We start from the raw sequence: 16,115 nt of genomic DNA on the forward strand, positions 1-16,115 counted from the left end.
GAGGAGAGATACCCAATCTTATTACCCTTTAAACTGAATCAGATATCATAAGAGAAAATAATTACCATAAGAGATCTCAGAACATCATCCTTCCTCCTCCGGATTCAGAAGGGAGTTTACTCCATAGAGAGAGAAAGAAGAGAGAGAAGTGAAATGAGCAACTATGGCTCTGATACCATCACTGGTCAGATGCCAACTGCTATTTATAGTGAAAGATAATAATTAATAATTGCTACACAACAATTATTAACCTTCACTATTGTACAATAATTGATAATACAAAAGATTTTCAGAGTGGCCGACAGGACAGGACCCCTATCTTGACCTTTTCTGAGATTCTTATCTTCTTTTTTGCAAGTAAGTCCAAAAATAAATATTAGGACTAATAACCTCTAAAACAAGAAAAGAAAAATAAAGCAAAGTAACAAAATTCACCATATCAAAAGAGTATTCAGCCGCCAAATTTTCTCCTCTTGTTCTCTTCTCTTCTTGTAAACCCTCGAGTCAAACCAGCAGAACAGTGGGCGTCCAATCACTTATATAACTTCATTTCCGGACAAAACTAAGAACGGCTCATGTTTTGATAACTGCAGTCGTTGAAATTCGAAACTGAACTGCTCAGGTTCAATATAAGGTAAGATTTCAATTTCTTTCCGTATTTGAATTTGAAATCTTTTTCTTTTTAACTATATTCATCTTTAATCGGACACAAAACCCATTTGTGAATCCAAAAATTCCATCAAACCCTCACCTGTTTTGCTTCAAATTTGAAACTCAGCGAATTCTCGACCGTATTTACCTCCCAAATGGACACTGTTTTGAATTCTTCGAGGTTATTTCAATTCAACAAGATACCCACTACCCTTATCTTTCCCCCTCATCCTTGTAAGATTTCAGTCTTTCAATCCAAGCGGGTTGTTCCAATGGCTTCCCTTACAGCTTCCTCTGCTGTAGGACTGTCTGAAACATTCAGCAAATTGAAGGAACAAGGCAAGGTGAAAATTTCTTACCATTTACTATCTCCAGCTTTATTTTTGACATTTCATTTCTGGGTTGTTTGTTTGTTTGTTGCATTTTGGAGTTCACTGTTTGATGTTGTGGAGAGTCCTCATATCAATTCAATTCTTATAAATGCAAGTCTTTTATTGGCTAAACCTTCCAATTGGATTCCTGTTTTAGTCATTACTATTAATACTTAATTGGGATTGATCATGTGAAGGGTTAGAGTTCGTTATGATAAGTTAATGATCTACTTTAAACAGTGGGATGGTATTTTTTTATTGGTCAGCGTTGTTTTAAATACATGTTTTACAGGTTGCATTTATTCCCTACATCACTGCTGGTGATCCTGATCTTTCCACCACGGCTGAAGCACTGAAGGTGCTTTCCACTTCTGGATCAGATATAATCGAACTAGGTGTTCCTTATTCGGATCCCTTGGCAGATGGTCCCGTTATACAGGTTGCGTCTCGTTCTCTCGTTCTCTCTCCATTCCTCCATTTTCAATGTATTGTTGCTTATTCAGTTGTCTTATGAATCTTTCTTTTGTAGGCTGCAGCGACTCGGTCCTTGGCTAGGGGTACAAACTTTAGTGCAATCATTTCTATGCTGAAGGAGGTTGTATCATTGTACCATGCCTCATGTTGTACATTATATATATGAAAAACCATCTTTGGTCCCAAAAAAGAAATATCAATATCTTTTCCTCTAGCAGTTTGGGTCCTATCTGTATATGCTTCACTGCCCTTTAGTTTCACCTTAATGGAATTGAAAATTGACACGTTTTTGTTTCATCTCTGGCTGCTTAGGTTATTCCTGAACTGTCTTGCCCAATTGCCCTTTTTTCATACTATAACCCAATTCTTAAGCGTGGCATTGGAAACTTCATGTTGACAATCAAAGATGCTGGTGTACAAGGTAAGTAATTAATTCACTCTATCTTTTATATTGAATTATGTTAAACATTTTTGTTGACCATTTTTTGGCTACTTTCAAGATAGCATGACAAGGCTAGGCCAATTGTCAGGTTCCAAATATTAGTGGGCCTTTGCTCTAACTTTCATAGAAATACTGGTTCATTTACTGAGAACGTCGTAAATTGTCAATTTCTTTATCCTAGTGAATGGTTCAAAGTTGAAGTATGTATTAAAAAATAATTGTGGTTTTGTAACTATTATGTCACTAATTTTGGGACAGTTAGTTGAGTTGTATTTGAAAACAAGAAATAACTCTGTCTCTTTATGAGAAAAGGAAGTACAGAGAGATATAGAAATATTGTGTCTTTCTCTTGATATCCATGAGTGTTCGGGCGAAGCTTATTACGTGTACCTCGATTAATCTCATGGGACAACTCCACTTACTCCTACAATATTTGTCTATCAAGGAAATTCGTAAGAAATTAATTATTAGGTATATGGCTACCATGTATTGAACTCATTACCTCTTAGTAAGTTAAAGAGATTACGTCTTTTTTGTTAAAGATTACGTCTTTTTTTAACCCCTAGGCCAATTCATGATGGTTTGTAGAAATATTCTATTTGTTTCATTGTCATGCAATTATCTAACTTAAAATTAACTTGGTGATGAGTTGATGACCATTTAAAAGTGAATAATGTTCCAATTGAAATGATTGTGTGATACAATTTACTCATGACATTACTGTTGACGTTAAATCAGTATGCACTATTTGAACTTTGTCTAAACTGGGGATTGTGTCTAATGCTATCTCGAGAATTGCATGTATTTCATTATATTATTACGTGTTTTATACAATAACCTTAATGTTACTTTTCTTGGTTTACAAGGTTCCATGGGAAGACACCGATGTTAGCCTTATGTTTAGCTACGTTTCACTTTCTTGCAGGTCTTGTTGTTCCGGATGTTCCTCTTGAGGAGACTGAAATTTTGAGAAAGGAAGCTGTAAAGCACAATATTGAGCTGGTGAATTCCTTTTCTCATATTGCTATCTTATCTAAATTAATTACTAGGGTTTATTTATGATTTTAACATAAAGATATTGAACAGTGAACATAGTGGTAAACTACAATGAACATAGTGGTAAGCTGCCTATGAATGAGGCTAGCAAATGGAACAGAGTAAGGGTCTGGATAACTGGTTCATTGATTCCACGCATAAATTAGGGACATAATTTGCAGTGCTGGAGATTATTACATTTTTAATTGTAATTAATTGGTTGAACCTGCAGAACATCTAGTTTTCTTGATCACGATTGTTAAGGCAGAAAACAGTTGCCAAGCTGGAAATTGTTTTATTGTTGAACTGTGCCTCCTGCAGTCTTTTCATTATCTCCAGAATTTAATTCTTGAGGAAATAAGTAGCAATTCATTGAGCCGTCTTTGTATATTGACTTAATTTTACATCATTAGTTGTTATAGATTATCCATTTGTGTTGTAATGCTTTGTTCACGAAATCAGAAGGAGAGGCAAGGTGTATTTTTTTCCAGATATTTGCTTGTTCTTATGCGTACTTCTTAGATCATCAATTGACCCAAAAGCTTAAGCTAATGGGTAAAGATAAAATTTAATATACTATCTAATGCTCTCTTCTCTTGTGGGCTTGAAATATCAAGAATGACCCAACAAGTCAGAATCAATATTAAATGGGGAGGAAATAATGTTGCATAGGCTTGAACTTAGGGCATCTTGAAGCAATCTGCTCTAATAACAACTTAAATCACTAATTGACTCAAAAGTTTAAGTAGGTGAAAGCAAATTTAATAAAATCTCTAACAATACTTTACATTGCTAAAGGTGCTCTTAACTACACCAACCACACCAAGAGATAGGATGAAAGCCATCGTTGAAGCTTCAGAGGGATTTGTATATCTTGTAAGACATTTTTCTGTTCTTTCTCTATTCGAATATTTTTTATTTTCTTCATCCTGTTTATTATTATTATTGGGGGGGGGGGGGGGGGTCAATTTTCAAAATTACTTAAAATCCATGACTATGAGAATTAATATTAAGGGGGTAACACGCTCATGTGTCGTCAACATTTTTTCTTGAAATTATCTTCCTCGCACTTGTATCATGACTGCATATCTAGAGTGTTCCAAGATTCTTTTCGGAATGGTATTTTAACAATGTGATTATTGATGAAACTTTCTACATAGTGATACATATAAAAGTTAAGCAAGTATAGATTCCTCACTCTCAATGTATCGATATAAGTTCATTACTGATGTTCTAGCTGAGTGACTTAAAACGCTTCCTTCAAACTTGATTATTGGATATTAAACTTTCATTGAGAAAGGACAAATCACTGACTCACACTATTGTGATGAACTTCAGAAGAGAAACAAAGGTATAATCTTCGTATTTTGACCATGAAATGGCTTTTGATGAGGTTGATTAGAGCTTTTTAGATGCTAGCTTGTTCCAAGCCTCGGTTCTTGACACATATGTTGGGTCATTGTTAGTCTTCATGGTGTCATTGTATTATTATCATTTATCATGAATTTTGGGAGAAGAATAAGATTATTGTATTGTTTCTCACTTCTGAAACAAAACAAATACAAAGTCTTTAGAAGACCAACAAACCAATGACGGAAGAAATATCATGATATAAATAATAAATATATGTGTGATACACTACCAATATTACAAAAGATATAAAGAAAATTCAACAATCATCCATGGAAAACCAAAAGGGAAGGTTAAGGCTTTTGGAAGAATTAGACCAAAGGACCTATTACCCCTTTTCTATTTACCCCAATATTTAACCATCTCGGTAGACTCTTTCTAAAGGCCTTGATTTTGGATTAGTGGAAAAAATTTCCCATCACTTTTTGACGAAAAACCAAACTAACTTAAAAAACAGGCCAGACCAGACATAAAGGAAATTTGCTACAAAGGACAACCAACAAAGACAAAGAAGTTAAAGTAAATGCTTTAATTGTTCAGCCTCATTGTAAATCACCTCTGCTTCTGAATGTAAGTTCAATCTTAAAAATTCTTCAGTTTTTGAACATTAACTTGAGTAGGAACGGACCTTGAGGGTAAACTGTTATGATCTGGAAGTTCAAAACTTTACTTTTGTAGTAGGTTAAGCATTGACAAATTGCGCACAACTTATTTCGATCTTCCTTTTAACGGTAGTCTAAGGAGCTTTGACCTTTGGCTCCTGCCACAGAAAAAACCTAATCCTATAGAATCAGAAAGGGTTGATCTTTCTCCATTTTGGTGGAGTTAAGAGAATAAAAACAGAATCACGTTGGAAGAAGAGAGATCATCTGCTGTTTTGTAGGGGCATATTGTTTTTATCGCTTTGTTTCTATGCACGGACAGAATGATAGTTGCTTTGAAAGAGCAAGGATTTTGGTGAAGTTAGTAAAATGCAGTTATTCTCTATGTTACTTCATGTTATTCCATTGAGATTAAGTGAAAATTACGACGTCCTATGTGCCAGACTGAAATTTGTTTTCATTCAATTATAGGTGAGCTCTGTTGGAGTTACTGGCGCTCGTGCATCAGTGAGCAATAAAGTTCAAACTCTCCTTGAGGAAATTAAAGAGGTGTGTCCTCTTAATAACTATCTAGACATAGTTGTAAAAGCTTCAAAATTTGTACTCAGTGAACTTAGTTGTGCACTTTGAATTGAAAGCTGTTAGCGTTTGAAACCAAGCAATAACAGAAGCGTCATTCTCTACCTTGTTTCACAGGTAACAGAAAAACCAGTAGCAGTAGGATTTGGTATATCGAAACCCGAGCACGTGAAACAGGTAAAAAAATGTCATCATATACTGCAACTGTTTATTCGTCATGCATTTTCCATTGGATAATATGTCATGCTGTTCGTCCATAGGTGTCTAGCTGGGGGGCTGATGGTATCATAGTTGGTAGTGCAATGGTTAAGCTGTTGGGAGAAGCCCAGTCTCCTGAAGAAGGATTGAAGGCACTCGAAAACTTCACCAAATCCTTAAAATCTGCACTCTCCTGATAAATTTTGAAGGTATAACTTAGGCTGTTCCTTTCATTTGTAAACAAAAGATCAACTAGGCTCTGTTACTGAAGCCTGCTAGTGCCTAACACCCATCTTTAAGTTTTACTTGAGATTTCTTTTAGTTCTTTTAAAAGGACTGTCGGTTTATATTATCGTAAGCATATTTTGTAGTGTTCCATTGGTAATGACTGGATGATGATTGAGAGAATAATATTTCAAAGCCTTATTGCATAATCACTGTTAATGAAGCCTAACTTCCTGATCTTTTAAGCTTCAACTTAGATTAAGCTTGGTAATCTCCATTTAGGTGGAATGAATTCAGTGTAGGGTTTTTTTTTGTTTTTCTCCCTTATTACTTCATTAGATTCAAGTGAAGAGGGATGCTATTGCTTAGGGATCTGGTTTAAACATACCTCTCTCTATATGTATAGATACATTTTATAATTTATTTTACGAATAGATCAATAATGCACTTTTAATTTAAAAAAAAAAAAATTAGAGAAAGCATGTAAATTTGTCGTCCTTTTGTGAATCCGTATGTCAAAAAAAGTTGGCAGAATTTGGAGGGGATTTTGAAGCTTATTATGTTGTTTTTAGAGTGGAAATTTAATGTATAGGGATTTAACCTCCATGATTCAACAAAGAAAAAAGCTGCACTTCTTTCGACTGGTCTTTGGTTTTTGAGTTGTATTGTTATTATTTGTGTTTGTTTAATGATATAATATTAAATTTGTTTTTATCTATTTAACTTAAACTTTTAAGTTAATAAGTTATTTAAGAGTATTAAAAATATTGAATTTTTGAAAAGATAGTATCATTTGTAAAATTTCTATGAAAATATTGCAACAATAAAAGACATTGCAACACTCCATTTATTTTCTTTTTCAAAAACTAAAACAGTTGGATAATAAAGAGATTGGATTTGAAGATATGCATTATAATTAGTAGCAATTTTAGGAAAGTAGTCAAGTATATAACAATATTTTTTAAAAAAACTGTAAATATGGTAAAGTTTATTAGTGATATGCTTTTATTGCAATATTTGACTATCCTTTTTAAATGTTGTTATATATGTCAAGTATTTTAAATTTAATGGATATATTTTCAACTATTTAAAATAAAATACAAAATGTAAACCAATTAAAAGAAAATCATCAAACAAAATCTTTTCAAAAAATGAATTCCATTAGAAAAAAAGAAAAAATAACTCGATCTCTCTAATTTTTTTTAGCATCATTGATCTATTAAATCCTACATGGACGGCCCTTCATTCAGGAGATATAAAATTATTATTCCTTAATATATGTTACTATTATGGAGAGTAATTGATGGTTTTAGTATGGTAATTTCTTCATATTATCAATTCATAATACTATAATTTTTTTTTTCTATAAGACATATATGACTTCTCTCAAAATTATTTTGAAAATTTTGTTTTTCTAAATCTTCAATATATGAAAAAGTTCCCTACAAGTAAATATAAGATGAAGGAGAATATATATTGGGTGAAGTTTCCAAGTTTACAACTATTTTGTAGTTGAAATATTAAAAAAGCACTTTTTTACCCCATGGAATTTAACAATATTCTTGAGCATCTTCATTCATAGTTGACTAACAATTTGATGACTTCAAAGTTAATTTATTAAAAAAAACTTACTTTTCTATTTTTTTTTTTTAAGAAAACAAATGATGAAAACTTACGATTTAGACTAACTTGGATTGTATCACTACAATCCAATTTTTATCTGACATTCTAAAGAAAATGTTTTTGAAATGTTTAAAAAAATGATGAACTCGTTACTTTTGAAAGAATATGAATAGTTTGAAATAAATGGTATAATCTAATCGTTATTATACATATAGAATTCAAACATTTAAACTATATTATAGCTTCGTTGTTTTTCTCCTTTTCTTTCTTCTCCTTCCTCCTATTTGGATGACCTACGTACTGTCACCAAGAGTCCTTCGCCTTCATCGATCAGATCACGAACCCTTCTCCTAAATTTGTGAGGCTATATGATCAACTTTTCATGTGGGCGTTGTGTGAGATATCTAGGAATGTACTCCGTGCATATGCATTTTTATGTTGTTTTATTTGTGTGAGTATAGGAACCCTTTGTTGAACAACTTAATTTTAATTTCTACTTAACATAAGATAATATGAATGAACTTGCAATCATTTAAAGCTCCGCTAGTAAATGGAAGAAACTCAACAAACTAAAACCTTGTAAGAGAGCATTTATAATAATATTGATTGTTTTTCGTAGAGAAGATACATAGCTTGCAAATACATGCAAAAGCATGAAGGTATAATATTAGATAAATTTTTGCTGGCATGTTAGATATATTGTTAATAGTCCTCCACATATCTTCAAAATGGTAGGATATTTGGAGGTGTATATGTCGATTTTGAGAGAAAACTAGTGTCTGAAACCAAAATTTCATTTTGATTTGTGTTGGAGTCGGCCGATTGTCGGTTGATCGTCGGTTTTGTTAGGAGGGCAGAGGAAAAAGGTGTAACATGCATGAGGTAGCACTCGGGAGAAGTAGAGATGTCCAAAGTATCTTCAAAGAGTTAAGAGAGATCGTGAATGAGAGGTGGGGTGTTGAGGGGGTGCGACGAGCTAGCCGGAAGAAGAAGGGCTTGTTAGTTTGCTTCAACAGTTGTGTCTACAGTGTTGTTTATCTCAGTTACGTGAAAGCTTCAAAAATATTCTGTCCATGCAAGCTATGAGAGTGTTGAAATAATTCTTTTAAGGGACATTTAACGACCGAGTTGTATGAGTAATAAAAACCCATTCACCATTTTAGGAAACCAATGATAATTGAAGAGGTTTATTTTTTTTTTTGTTATTCGTGTCAATTCATCGCTTAAGTAAACCTATAATTTTCTGTCACCGTTGTTCACTACAAACTCCCCTAATTACTCTATCTTATAATAATTATTCACTCAACTCAACTTTCTAAAAATATCTCCAACCAAACACTCCTTTACCCTCTTCTTCACGGCGTGTCTAAACTATATATAATTTAAATAAAACAAGTAAAAAACTAATATTCGGTTAGTTGGTCGAGTACATTATTTTTCTATGAACCAACCAATAAATATTTTTAAAAACAATAAAAAAAAGGATAGACCAACCATGAGTCAGACCAAATTTTGCTGAATTTGTGTCACCCCTAATCTACCTTAGGCATAAGCCTTCATATCATTATAAAAAGATCTCAAACACCAAAAAAGACATATCATCTCTCACTTATATATATATATATATATACTAATGATCTTTCTTTTATATCTTATAAAGTGTGAAATTATGCTCTCATTCTCAACAGTATAATCATCCATCCAACCAAAACTAAGTAACAATAAATGTCCCTGGCCTAAAATAAGCACTTTATCAAGGCTAGCTCTTAATTAACTAAATTTCAACTTTGTATTTTCAGAGTGCATATCATCAATTCAATAGAGTTCAACCATGACTACATATATTTTTGAAGCTTTGACCACCACTTCTTTCTCTGACACTCGAGAGTCCTACTGACATGTTTAAGTTAAGGGGCACGATCACTTTGATATCATTTGCTAAAGATAACAACTCTCTACCCCTACAATAGTATGAAAAATTATCTACTTTTGGCAAAAGCTTGCAGGCATAGTTTTACTTTTAAAATCACTAGAAAAGCCTCTTACCAATTGAGAGATAGTGTCCCTCATTTATGTACTGTTGATCTATTGGCCTTATAATACACCCAAATATAGAACTTTGGTCATATCTATATATGTATATACAATAGAATTAACCATCAATTTGGTTAGAGCACTAATAAATAACGGTACATTTTTGTACACAAAGAAGACTTTGATATTGTTATTGTTTGGGTATATATATACCTATTTATTTTTTTTCCCAATGGTCCAAAAATTGAAAAGAAAAAAGGGGTAAAACATATTACATTAAAGTATTGAAAAGTGCTTCTATCTGTGCATGAGATTTTGAAAGAATAATTTGTTTGGATTTATCTATGGGTTATTATCAAGGGCCATACCTATTCTTAAATTTGAAAATTTGCTATAACCACACATTCTTCCTGTCAAACCCATCAATGCAATTACCTGTCATTCACATCAATTATTGTGTTATTCTTACTTATGTCATTAATTTTTGTGGGCTTAATATTCATTACATACCACCAAAAGTTTTCTCTATTTAAAATATTTATTCTCTACACATCAAGTTCATGCATTTAAGCTATTGAACTACATGAATTTATGACCCAAAAAAGGGTTAATTTTTGTTGTTTGTGTACTGTGGGTGATCAAATTGGAGTGTTTTGATATACATATGGAATGTTTGTTATGATTATGACAAATTATATTAGATGATGCGGTCCAAAAGGGGTAAATATATGTGGATATAGAAATGTATATGTTGACAAAGAATTTATAGTCCAAATAATTATCTTATTATTTGATAATTTTTCTAAATATACCAATAATACATTTTAGGATATGATAACATATGAATATAGAGTGAAAGAGATTTCATAAATCTTTCCCAAATTAAGAAGTTGAGTTAGTTTAACCACTTAACTTCCTGTTGCCAATTTTAAATTTTTTATTATTTATATTCTAAAATGCTTTTATAATAAAAAGGTTTAGACCATACTTAATTACTTTAATGATTAGCCTTGACTCCAATTTATATACAAACATCCATATAACTCGATTTCCATAAATTTGTAGTAATCACTTCAAGATCTAAACTTCAATCTTCCACCACTTAAAAAGAAAGTGTAAATTTCATCGACCTAAAGGACAAAGCTCAGAACAGAAGAAGAAGAAGAAGAAGAAGAAAAAGAAAGAGATTATTATTATTATTATTATTATTATTATTTATTTTTGCATCAGTAGGGACCGTAATTAATAGAGTGGAAATTAAAGTGAAAATGAAGTGATTTTGGTGTCCCAAAAATAAGCCAAGGTCCTTTAATTTCCCTCTCAGAACAATATTATCATTATTATTGTTATTTGAAACAAAACTAGAAACAAAAAAAGAAGGTTAGCAAATTCTCAAAATAGCTTCGGAGAGAAAGGGAATAAAGAATGTCGTTTGAGGAGACAGAGCTAAGGTTAGGATTACCTGGAAATAATGATAATAACAATAATATTATTATGATAAGGAAGAGAGGTTTTGATGAAGAAGAAGATCAGCAAACAATACTAAAAGTAATGCCTGATTTGAAGCTTAATCTAACTTCATCTCATCCATCTTCACCCAAGTATGTTCTTCTTCGTCACCTCTTTTCTATACACTCTTCTCTGTCTTCCTTTTTTTTTTTTCTTTTTTCTTTTCGTTATTCCTTAATTATTTTCTTTCTTTCTTTCCTGAGTATGAGAATATGAACCTCACATCTAAAGAGGGAATGTTAATTATTGTTTTGATTATACTAATTGTTGTCAATGAGAATTTTATATATGAACTATATATATATATTGAAGGGTTAGAGTGATCAATTGAGTCATACAAATAAGGATAAAATGTATTACAGTATATTTAAGTTCGACTTTTTTTCTTCCAAGTGAAGAATGCCATGTTTAGAAGTTTTTGAATGATAAAAGTTGGAATTATATATATATACAGAGAGAGAGAGTTTAGCTCTAGTTGAATTTAAATTTTGATGTTTATTCCTTTAAGATTGTTACCATGTTTGTTTTTGTTTAAAGTCTGTAATACATATCGTAAATATTTGGTTTTTGACGTGTTTTTAGCGTTAATTACTCATGTGCTGTGTTGTAAATAAGTTGAAGTATTTTAAATTAACCGGGAAAAATAATAAAACCCTAGACCCAACTTGAATTTTAAGGGTTAGGTCGGAGAATGCATTTGAGTTTTCAAGTAGCCAACCAATCAATTTGAATTTCAATTTGGTGTAAAAAATCTCCAACCCGTGTATGCCCCCTAGTCATTATATCCACATGCTTGAAGTTGAATCAACTCAAGTCGTTAAATAGATATAGTTTTACTAAGTTTTTTTTTTGTATGAATTAAAATCGCTAAATATTATTATATCTTCAAAAGCTTAAATATGTTAAATTTAACTTTATCAATACTTTAATAAACGCTCTCGCTTGTGAAATCAAAAATTTGTCACAAATATTAAAATAAAAATATTAATTAATTATGAGATAAAATAGCACCAACTTAAGTTCATTAGGTTGATACGAGAACCCTCTTCGTTAAATCACCAAGATGAAACTAATAAACTAAAAAGGGTTAAGCCAATACATTTGTGAGTGTATGTTGTTTTTGTAGGGAAGAAGTGGTGGGTTGGCCACCAATAAGTTGCTGTAGAAAGAAGAGATTGGGGCTTCAAAAGGGAAGTAAAGAGGAAGAAAGTGATGAAGACCAAGAGAAGAATGTGATGAAGAAGAAGATTAGGTTTGTGAAGGTTAGCCTTGATGGTGCACCTTATCTTCGTAAGGTTGACTTGAGCATGTACAACAGCTACAATCAACTTTCTCATGCCTTAGCCAAATTCTTTGGAGCCTTCACCATTGGTAGGTAATTAAATTAACAAGAGGATGAATTTGTACGTAATATATTTAATTATAATGTTTAAATATATAATTGATGTAATTAATTATTAATTATTTTGAAGGTAAGTGTGGATCAGAAGCAGGTGGGATGAAAGAGTTGATGAATGAATTGAAAGTAAATGTAGATTGTTCTGATTATGTTCCAACCTATCAAGACAAAGATGGTGATTGGATGCTTCTTGGTGATGTTCCTTGGCAGTAAGTCTTCTCTTCTTTTCAATTTTATTATAAAAATATCGATAAAACGTTCATGTAGATGAATATTTCTGAAAAATAAATTATAATTAATAGATAGAAATCTATCGTTGATATGGATGAAAATTCAATGTTCCATGATAATTATATGCACCTTTTCACTTCTTGAGTGTTACCTTAATTTATAAAATTTGTTCTTAATTATCTGTATGATTTGAAAACAATTGTATGTTGCAAATTTTTGTTAGGTTCATTATGAAAAATATAAGAAATAAAACAAAGTGATTGTGTCAAATTTAATTCAAAACCTAATGTTATGAAATAATAAAAAAAATAAATGTATATGGTTTTTGTTTCATCGTGGTTTCATATTATAATATGTAGGATGTTTGTTGAATCTTGCAAGCGTGTTCGTATAATGAAAGGAAAAGAAGCCATTGAGATTGGTAAGATTTTTTAATTTAGATTTCTCAAAGTTTTATTTTTTTCACACACACACATATATATATATATATATTCAATTTTACATCACAATATTTAAAATTATTGGATAAGCTGACTTTACGTATCTAAATTCAACCATGAAAGAAAGCCATAATAAATATAATACTTTTGTTTTTCTCACCAAGCAAGCCATTATAATCTATATAATTTATTAACATATAATTGGGTGTTCTTTTTTATTTTGGTTGTGGGTTTTCAGCACCAAGAGCTGCAGAGAAGTGCAAGAACAACAATAAGAGCTAACTCTTCACACACCATTGTTGATATATATATATATATATATATATATATATATATATATTTTCAAGGCAAATGCATGCATGCATTGCTTCTCGTGAATTAAAATGATTCTGGCTTTGTGGACACACATTGGTTTTTGGTTGTTTCTATATTTTTCTAATTAAGATACATATAATGGAGTTTGGAATGAATTATAGTAAAATTTGGAATTAGCTCATGTGAGATTATTAATTTGCATCTATATAAAGGTATAAGTAATGCGTATAATATTATAAGTAACACATGCATATATACTTTTTTTATCATTATTATTACATTTGTTTTGTGTTTATGTGTGGAGTTTTGTTTTTCAGTGGAACCAAAGCTTTTGACTTTAGATGGTACAGTTTCATATGGTTTAAGTTGCATTTGTTTAAGAGTGTGTGAGCACATCTCCTAGCTATAAAAGAGAATATCACAGTTTTCTGTATGACTTTCTACAGTTTAGTTGATCATTTTACCATTTTAAAATAATTTATAGTATTGTTAATTTCATTATATATAAACAAAATCAAATGATCATTTACATGAAAAAAATAATAAAGACCCTCTTAAGAGAAAGACAAGAAAATGTTAATGAAAAGAAAAAGATTACAAATAATAATATCGAAATGTTGTAACATTTTCAAACGTAGTTAAATAAACTAAAATATTTATAAAATATGATAAAATTAATTTTATCGAGTAAATATGACATTAATTTGTAATCCAAACTCGAACTTAATTTTATATATGTAGATAAAGATTTCTATTGTGGCAAAGAAAAATATTCCAATTAGGGAGATGTAGACTTCTCTGCACCATTGTTTGAAGCATAAGCATAACATGCAGTTGCCCATATATATATATATATATGAAATTATATGATTATTAATATAATGTTAATGGGACCATTGAGAGAATGTCCATCAATTCAATTATTGTCCACTCAATTTTAAATCACTATGCATCATTTTCCTCCATACATATATAGTATAGTCAAAGTCTTAAATCAAAGTCAGCATTTTCTTATAGCTGAATACCTCTGGCCTATGTATATATATACATCAAAAGAATATATATGGGAAGCTAATACTTGAAAGTCTTCCTACCATACATCTTCCCAATATACCAATAACTATCTTAAGAGTTAATGTTTTGACTTTTCATTTTTGTAAGGATTGAGCTAAAAAAATCTCTTCTCAACTTTTAATTAGAAATACATAAATAAGGCTAGCTAGAAATTTTAAAAAATATATATGTAATACGAAAAGTGGGTGGATCAAACAAAGACACAATGTCAAGCTAAGCACAATAATGTCACTGACAACATATCCAATAGAAGAGACTTAACAGAAGCAAGCAAAAAAATAATAATACAAAAATTGATAATCCAATTCGATGCAAAATCACTTATGTCTGGAGGAAAGTGTGCCCAATGGAATGAGATTTTGCTATATAAAGAGCTTAGCAATTAGGATGAAAGTACTTATCTGATAGACTCCCTCTACAATGACTCCCATATAACTTGCTTTTCAACACTTCAACTTAGGCTCCTCCTAAATTTGAGCTTCCCTGCTTTCACAATATGTTTTTTCAAACTTTGTATGAGATCCCCTCATTACAATATGCTTAAGCTTCCCTTAAGAGTGAGATCCCCTCACATTCAACAAATTTAATTAGGTTCTCCCTAAATACTATCTCGAAAGAGAACAATCTCTAAATTACAATATTGACTACTCGAAAAACAACCTCAATGAGGAACACAATATGAAACCCCGAATTTTCTATGACCTTTAAGACTTGTTAAGTTTTGGTAAATGAAAGAGAAACTTTAAAAGATTTGGTTCGAGTTAAGTGTTGAGGTTGAAGTTGTGTGTTGAGTTGATAGGAAAAAAAAACTAAGGAAGAAGTTGGTTGTTAACCAAAGTAAGTATCTTGAAAAATGAATCCCAGGATAGAGGCTTCAGAACTCGATTCTGTTCGGTCGAGAAAAGAGGCAAAGTAAAGGCAGCAGTGAAATCTTGACGCTCTCAAGGCTGTGGCTAGATGTAAAAGAAAAGGTTCCAAACTGAAAGATCATGGACAATCTCGTGACCATGTTTAGCCGAGATTGGAAGCTCAGGTAGAAGGGATTCTCAGCTTTGCTTAAGAGAAAGGATTCTTAAATGTTTTGAAGCATGTGATTTATAAATGTTTTCTCGAAACCAAGATATCTCAAATCATCCCTTAATAGGGTAGGATAAGGGGCGCCAAGGAGAGGTAAAGACATTTATCTTCAGAATCGAGCTAGAGATGCCTACCTCGTTAGAACCGAGCTAAGGACGCTTACACTAGAAGAAATTTGGCCTTTAATGTCAGTTCAAAACCGACATTAAAGACCTTTAATCAGTTGGCAACCAACATCTTTGCTAGTGTTATTAAAGGCCTTTAATGTCGGTTGAGCTTTAATGTCGGTTTAAATCAACATTAAAGGCCTTTAATGTCAGTTTTCAACCGACATCTTTGATAGTGTTATTGAAGCCCTTTAATGTCAGTTGGCTTTTGATGTCGGTTTAAAACCGACATTAAAGAAGCCAACAATGTTGGTTTATA

The 16,115-nt window shown here is 31.6% G+C and overlaps 2 protein-coding genes across 7 annotated transcripts; both read left to right on the forward strand.

Annotated features, from left to right (window-relative positions):
- Positions 1 to 413: 413 nt before the first annotated feature.
- LOC103491257 (tryptophan synthase alpha chain-like) lies at positions 414 to 6,196 on the forward strand. 6 transcript variants are annotated; one of them, XM_008451130.3, is made up of 10 exons: positions 414 to 634; positions 779 to 995; positions 1,315 to 1,461; positions 1,552 to 1,617; positions 1,809 to 1,917; positions 2,864 to 2,940; positions 3,772 to 3,849; positions 5,457 to 5,534; positions 5,682 to 5,741; positions 5,825 to 6,196. In XM_008451130.3, the coding sequence occupies exons 2-10, from the start codon at positions 807 to 809 to the stop codon at positions 5,957 to 5,959; spliced, it is 939 nt and encodes a 312-aa protein (XP_008449352.1). In that variant the 5' UTR covers positions 414 to 634; positions 779 to 806; the 3' UTR covers positions 5,960 to 6,196. The 6 variants fall into 6 exon arrangements, with proteins under 6 accessions (XP_008449352.1, XP_008449353.1, XP_050941199.1 ...); XM_008451131.3 differs by having other exon boundaries at positions 891 to 995; XM_051085242.1 differs by having other exon boundaries at positions 429 to 634; positions 898 to 995; positions 1,552 to 1,620.
- Positions 6,197 to 10,896: 4,700 nt separating this feature from the next.
- LOC103491256 (auxin-induced protein AUX28-like) lies at positions 10,897 to 13,719 on the forward strand. The gene is made up of 5 exons (XM_008451129.3): positions 10,897 to 11,245; positions 12,280 to 12,524; positions 12,626 to 12,761; positions 13,143 to 13,204; positions 13,462 to 13,719. Exons 1-5 carry the CDS (start codon positions 11,070 to 11,072, stop codon positions 13,503 to 13,505), a joined length of 663 nt encoding a protein of 220 aa, XP_008449351.3. The 5' UTR covers positions 10,897 to 11,069; the 3' UTR covers positions 13,506 to 13,719.
- Positions 13,720 to 16,115: the final 2,396 nt, after the last annotated feature.

This window comes from Cucumis melo, chromosome 5, assembly GCF_025177605.1.
Source record: "Cucumis melo cultivar AY chromosome 5, USDA_Cmelo_AY_1.0, whole genome shotgun sequence".
NCBI lineage: Eukaryota > Viridiplantae > Streptophyta > Magnoliopsida > Cucurbitales > Cucurbitaceae > Cucumis > Cucumis melo.